Raw genomic sequence first — 6,653 nt, forward strand, 5'->3', positions numbered from 1 at the left:
CTGACCCCCTGACCTTCAGTTTATTTCATACTAGACTGAAAATTGTGCTGGACACTGTCTGATGTGTATTAGACGCTCTAAAGGGCACTTGTGAGATTTTTATTATGTTATATTGGGATGAAACAGATTGCAGTCACTCTTTTTATATCTGAAACATAATTGGCACACAGTTTCAGTAGCTGATATTTTGCAATTATAATATTTTATAATAATATTTTGTAATCAGCCATTTAACAAACCATGCTTAGAATACAGATTATCTTATAATCATACAGAATATTTATAATGTATATTTTACATCTGCAGCCAAATGCAGCTAACGCATTGATTAAGCATTCATACATTTGCACTGTAATTTGAACTGTCTGACACAAAGGGTTTTTAAGATTGAGTTGTAAAAGAGTTGTAAAACCTTTCGCTGATGAGTCTATGGCCTGTTTCATGTTACACTCGACTGCAGCTTGAAATATAACCGATAACATATATTTAGCCAGTGATTATCGCAAAATAATGCCAGACGGGGTGATCTTGCATCACATTAAAGGGGTTTCTTAGAATAATGTTAACCTAAGACCCTATTTTAGTCATAAATCCAAAACCACTAGCTTGCTATGTAGCATAGATGCTAGTAGCATTTCGTGCTGATATTACTTTAGCAACAGAAAATATGGTCAATATGCATGATAATGCTATTTTTATTTCCTAATCTTTTGTAAAATATGCTTTTATGTAACAACATACAAATCTAGAGTGAACTATATCTATTGTTTGAAGAAAGACATCTGTCAGTTCCACACGCAGTAAAAGACTCACAAATACATTCCATTCAGTAAATCTGCCTGAATCCAGATTTAAGCTGTTCATAGCCACAGTTTGAAGTTTTGGTTCCTTTTTTAAATGTATATTTAAATACATTATCCATTAACCCCTTAGAACAGCCTAAAAGAAGTGGTTAAATAGTCATCAGAGGTTTATGTTGAACGTTTACATTTTAAATCACATTTAGTTGTGATTGTTATAACTCACTTGATCCCGTTTCCCACTTTCTGCCTGTTCCCTGTGTGAAGTGGTACTCAAGCCTTTCAGACAGCACTTGAGGGTTCTCAGACATAGTCTAAATCACTGGAGACCTTTGATAGACCACTAGCTAAGCCTTGAGTTGTGAGAAGGATGCCTTGGAGTGCAATATCATCAAGTGTTGCATTTACTCAGAAGTGATTTATGACTTTTGGATTAAGGAACAATATAAATTTTTGATAGGGGGAAAAATGATATCTTAAGTGTAGAAAATGCTCATAAAACAACTTCAAGTCTGGTTTGATCTCAATGGTGAACCTATAACTATAACTCTCTCTCTCTCTCTCTCTCTCTCTCTCTCTCTCAATTCAATTAAGCTTTATTAGCATGACTGTGTAACACAATGTTGCCAAAGCATTAACAGAAAATGCTCATAAAACAACTTCAAGTCTGGTTTGATCTCAATGGTGAACCTATAACTATAACTCTCTCTCTCTCTCTCTCTCTCTCTCTCTCAATTCAATTCAATTCAATTCAATTCAAAATTGCTTTATTGGCATGACTGTAAATGATACAATATTGCCAAAGCTTAGCATACATGTACAAAATGATAAAAAATAATAATACAATAACAATAATAATAATTAAATGAACATCACAGTAATAGAATGGAATATGATAACATCTTAGCAGAATTAAACTGTAACAAATTATAACGTGTGAACATTTGATACCACAGTCTTTAACTTACATAGAAACACACATACATACTAAGGATCACTGTGGTGGACAGTAGGGTAACACACTGAGGTCAGACACAACACACATTCACCTGCTGTCTCTCTCTCTCTCACATACACACACACACACACACACACACACACACATTCACCTGCTGTCTCTCAGGCTGTGGCACATCCACACGTATCTCGCAGCAAGTGCTGCTGTCTGTCCCTCTCCTAATACTATCTTTATTTGTTCTGTTTCACTAATGGCTGTAAAGTTCTTTATTAAGTTGGTGAATTTTTTGAAAGTAGAGGTTTCTTATGGATATGTATTTATGACAGTGAAGTAGGAAGTGCGTCTCTGTCTCGATCTCTCCGGTCTCACAGTGAGCACACACCCTTTGCTCTCTGGGTAACCAGCTCTTTCTGTGTCTGCCGGTCTCAATGGCTAGACTGTGCTCACTGATCCTGTACTTGGTCAGGATCCGTCTCTGCTTTGTGTCTCTGACACTCTGGAGATATTCTTCCAATTCATAATTTGATTTTAGAGTTCGATAGAATTGTAATTTACTTTGTGTTTTAGTTTCTTGATCCCAATGTTCCAGATATGTATTTTTAGATTGTTTGATAATTTGATTTATTTTGATGTTTGGATGAGAAGCAGTGCTGGTTTGAGACTGGATAGTGTTAGTAGAGTTAGTCAGGTTAGTAAGTCTCAGAACCAGCTGACTGAGTGGACTCTTTTCGGGGTTCAGTTCTTGGGTTTGTAGCGCTTTAAAATGTAGCGATTCTGTGGGACTTGATTTAAGATGCATCCAGAATTTGAGAGATCTTTTATGCATATTAATAATCAATGGGAATCGGCCTAATTCTGCCCTACATGCGTTATTGGGTGTTTTTCTTTGTAGTTTTAGAATCATTTTGCAGAATTCTGTGTGTAGGGCTTCTGTTGGATGTCTGTTCCATCTAGTGTAGCTCTGATCACCGAGTGGACCCCAAACCTCACTTCCATACAGCGCTATGGGCTGAATTATACTATCAAAGATTTTACACCAAATTGGAAGCGGTATTTCAATATTTTGGAATTTTTTCTTGATTGCGTATAGAGCTCTTCGTGCTTCTGACTAGGGCTCAGGACATTGTGCTCATTAAGGAAGTTTACCATTCTGTGGTTTAAAATACTGCTAAATAACTTCCCCAGATTACTGCTCTCACAAATGCCTCTGAAATTATTAGGGTCCAATTTGTCTCCACTCTTATGAATAGGGGTAATGAGTCCTTGGCTCCAGATGTCAGAAAGCAGCCTGAACTAAGTACATAGTTGAATAATTTGAGCACAGCTGTCTGAAGCTCAGGTGTGCTGTGCTTCAGAATTTCACCAATGCTGTCAGGTCCTATATGTAATTGGGAAGTCAAGTGGATTTTGATTATTTTTAATTGTGTCTTCATACGTTTGTAGATTTTGTTTGATCAGATTATAATTGTGATTGAGTTGTTTTGGTGGGATTACTTTATATAAGTTTTCAAAATGTTTTGTCCAAATTTCTCCAACTTGTATTGGTAGGTCTTGTGGTTTTGTTGTGCTCAGTTTATTCCACATATCCCAGAGCTAATTACGATTTATTGAATGTTCTATTTCTTGTAAACTTTTGGTCAGATGGTGCTGCTTTTTTGCTCTAATTGTGTCTTTGTATTGTTTTAGTTTTGAACAGTATTCAGTTCTTATGTCAGTGTTGTATGGTTCTTTATGTTTCAGATTTGATAATTTTCTAAGAAGTTCTTATGTTGGTGTTGTATGGTTCTTTATGTTTCAGATTTCTTGATGTTTCAGGTTTTTTTCTTAATGTTTTGCAGTCTGAGTCAATCTTTTGTTGTTTTTTTAGTGATTTTGTTGCCTTTCTTTTTCAATTCACTTATATATGCTGCTTTTTGAAATATGTAATTGATTTCATTTGTAGCCAAATTAACACCATCTTTATTTATTTCAAATTAATTATTCATAAATATAGTGATTAGATTCTTCAGTTCTTCAGAATTCAGGGCTTGGATAAATTTTTCTGCGCTGTCTGGAGTCCATTTGTATCTCTGCTGGTCCTGATACATTTTGCAGGTTTCCAGCTTGTTTTGTTCTGGTGTGTGATTTGTTTTAATATAAATGTTAGTTTGGTTATGGTCAGAAAGTGGAGTTTGCTGTTTGACAGTGAATGCACTGAAGGAGGACGGGTCCATGTTACACGTGACAACAACACGTGAACCTCCCTAAAGAGTCCCCTCTGATCCTGCCATTAAGTATGTACAGGCCTAAAGCTTGGCAGAGATGCACTAACTCTGAACCATTTTTATTTACAGTTTGGCCAAGATTATTTCTCGATGGAAGTTTTCTTGTGAGACTCGGGGAGTTTTGGCCAAATATATATTCATTGCCCTTTGGATCTATATTATCGGGTTCAGATCCAGTTCTTGCATTAAAGTCTCCACACAGCAGCACATTTCCCTGGGCCTGGAAACGGCTGATCTCTGTGTGGATGTTGTTCAGGTATTCCTCATCATGGTAAGGGGATTCTGCTGGGGGAATATAGATGGCACAGAGATATATGTCAGTAGTTGAAATGCCAATTTGGTTGTTTAGTTTTAACCAGCAGTGAAATTTTCCAAATGTAATAATAGAAATGTGCTTGGCCAGAGCTTCCCTGTACCACACCAGAATTCCTCCTGAGTCTCGTCCACGATGCACTGTACTTAATTTAACTGAGGGCACAATTACTTCATAGTAGCCTGAGGGACAGTAGGTAAGCGCATCATTTCTATATATATATATATTATAATAGAAACATATTTTTATTTTCACTCTAAATAATATACATATATATATATATATATAATTCTGAAATTGTATATATTCTAATATTTTTATATTTATATTATATTTTTTATTTCCCATCCCTACTCTTAAACATCCTAAATCCAAATACTGTGGTATGCCATGTGATATCGACAGCCTCTGTTGGTTATCCATAACTGGGCAAGTCTTGTCTTTGGGGTGGTGCACTCAAATGGTCTCTGTTATGCAGAGGGTCCTGACTGAGATAAGTGCTTAAATAGAAGGTCTCAGATGACCCTCAAATTCCTTAATCACATGACAACTTTAGTCTTATCACAGCTCCCGGCCAGCTCCACCTTCCAGCGCTGGAAGAAATCATTTAGCCGGAATAGGGAGGAGCGTGCGGAATGTCATCTCTGGTGCTGTCTGCGTCTGGCAGGGCAGAGGTGTCAGCAGAACACAGGAGCATGAAAAACCACACTGCTGCCCATCGTCTCATTCCTTGTGTCAGAAAAGCTTGATGCTAAATGAAGATCTACGTTTTCTGCAACCTGGTAAGCCGAAAGGAACATTCAAGTTTTTATCTTGTCTTTTCATTGTGCCATTCATAAGACTGGTCTACACTCTTAAAAATAAGGGTTCTTTATTGGCATTTATGGTTCCATGAAGAACCTTCAATATCCGTGGAATCTTTCCATTCCACAAAAGGTTCTTTATAGTGGAAAAAAGTTCTTTAGATTTTTATGAACTTCACAATAAGCAAAAAAGGTTCTATTAAGAAGTGGTCACTGAAAGGTTCTTTGGAGAATCAAAAATGGTTTTTCAGTGGGATTGCTGTGAAAACCTCCTGTTGGAGCCTTTGTTTTTAAGAGTGTACCATTATTTTATGAACCCTTATTTTCTTTCTGAAGAGACCATGAATGTGGACCGAGAAGATGGGAAATGTAGTGCGAGGTGCTGTCGCCTTCGTGCTCTCCGAGAGATGTCAACGTTTCTTAGTATGCGACTTGAAGGAGATGCCCCTTGATCGTACTCTAGACCTGAGTAGCCGGCAGTTACGTCGCCTTCCCGTCAGAGCTTCTGCCTTCGATGAACTAGTCAAACTCTACCTGAGCGACAACCACCTGAGCAACCTGCCGCCAGAACTGCGAAACCTGCAGAAGCTCCAGCTTCTAGCCTTGGACTTCAATTGTTTCGAGGAGCTTCCTCTGGTCATATGCAGCCTCGTTCAGCTAAACATCCTCTACCTCGGTAATAACCGACTGTACAGACTGCCGAAAGAACTGCGGCATCTCACCGAGCTTAAACCGTTGTGGCTGGAGACCAACTGCTTCACCAAGTTTCCTCGAGTAATATGTGAGCTTCCCAACATCAAGACCCTGCATTTGGGATACAATCAGCTACGTAGGTTACCGGCTGAGCTCGAGCGACTGGAGGAGCTACGCAGCATCTGGTTAGCGGGGAACTTGCTAAGTGATTTCCCCCCTGTGCTGCTGAAGATGCATTACTTGGAGGTGATCGATGTGGACCGTAATCGTATTCGCCAGTTTCTGTTGCTTGCCTACTTGAGAGGCTTGAAGCTTGTCATCTACAACCACAATCCTTGCGTTAATGCTCCAGTGGTGGACGAGGGTGTGAGACGGGTAGGCCGCTGGGCCGACAGCTCTGATGATGAGGAAGATGAAGGTGACGGAAAGGTTGCCAAAGCAGGCATGAAGGCGCAGGGATCACTGGAAGAGGACGAGTGAAGAAGATCAGTCAGAAGAAGAACCGTAGCTCAAGCTGCTATACAAAGAGCATGTTGATACTGATGGAACTGCAGAGGAAGACTAGGGAAATACTGAGGTCATTGCACTATGAATGTAGTGTCTTTTATATTTTTATAATATATATGTGACCCTGGACCACAAAACCAGTCATAAGGGTCATTTTTTTTAAAATTGGGATTTATACATCTTCTGAAAGCTGAATAAATTAGCTTTCCATTGATGTATGGTTTGTTGATCGACAAAGTAGTCCGTGTGACATCAGTGGTTCAACTGTAAAGTTACGAAGCTACGAGAATACTTTTTTGCACAAAGAAAACAAAA

At 38.5% G+C, this 6,653-nt stretch overlaps 1 protein-coding gene across 1 annotated transcript; it reads left to right on the forward strand.

Annotated features, from left to right (window-relative positions):
* Nucleotides 1–5,498: 5,498 nt before the first annotated feature.
* On the forward strand, nt 5,499–6,311 carry LOC107696233 (leucine-rich repeat-containing protein 10-like). The gene has a single exon (XM_016496491.1). It carries the CDS (start codon nt 5,499–5,501, stop codon nt 6,309–6,311), a length of 813 nt encoding a protein of 270 aa, XP_016351977.1.
* The last annotated feature ends 342 nt before the right edge of the window (nt 6,312–6,653 follow it).

The sequence above is a fragment of the Sinocyclocheilus anshuiensis genome, unplaced genomic scaffold (assembly GCF_001515605.1).
Source record: "Sinocyclocheilus anshuiensis isolate Anshui unplaced genomic scaffold, SAMN03320099.WGS_v1.1 scaffold778, whole genome shotgun sequence".
Taxonomy (NCBI): domain Eukaryota; kingdom Metazoa; phylum Chordata; class Actinopteri; order Cypriniformes; family Cyprinidae; genus Sinocyclocheilus; species Sinocyclocheilus anshuiensis.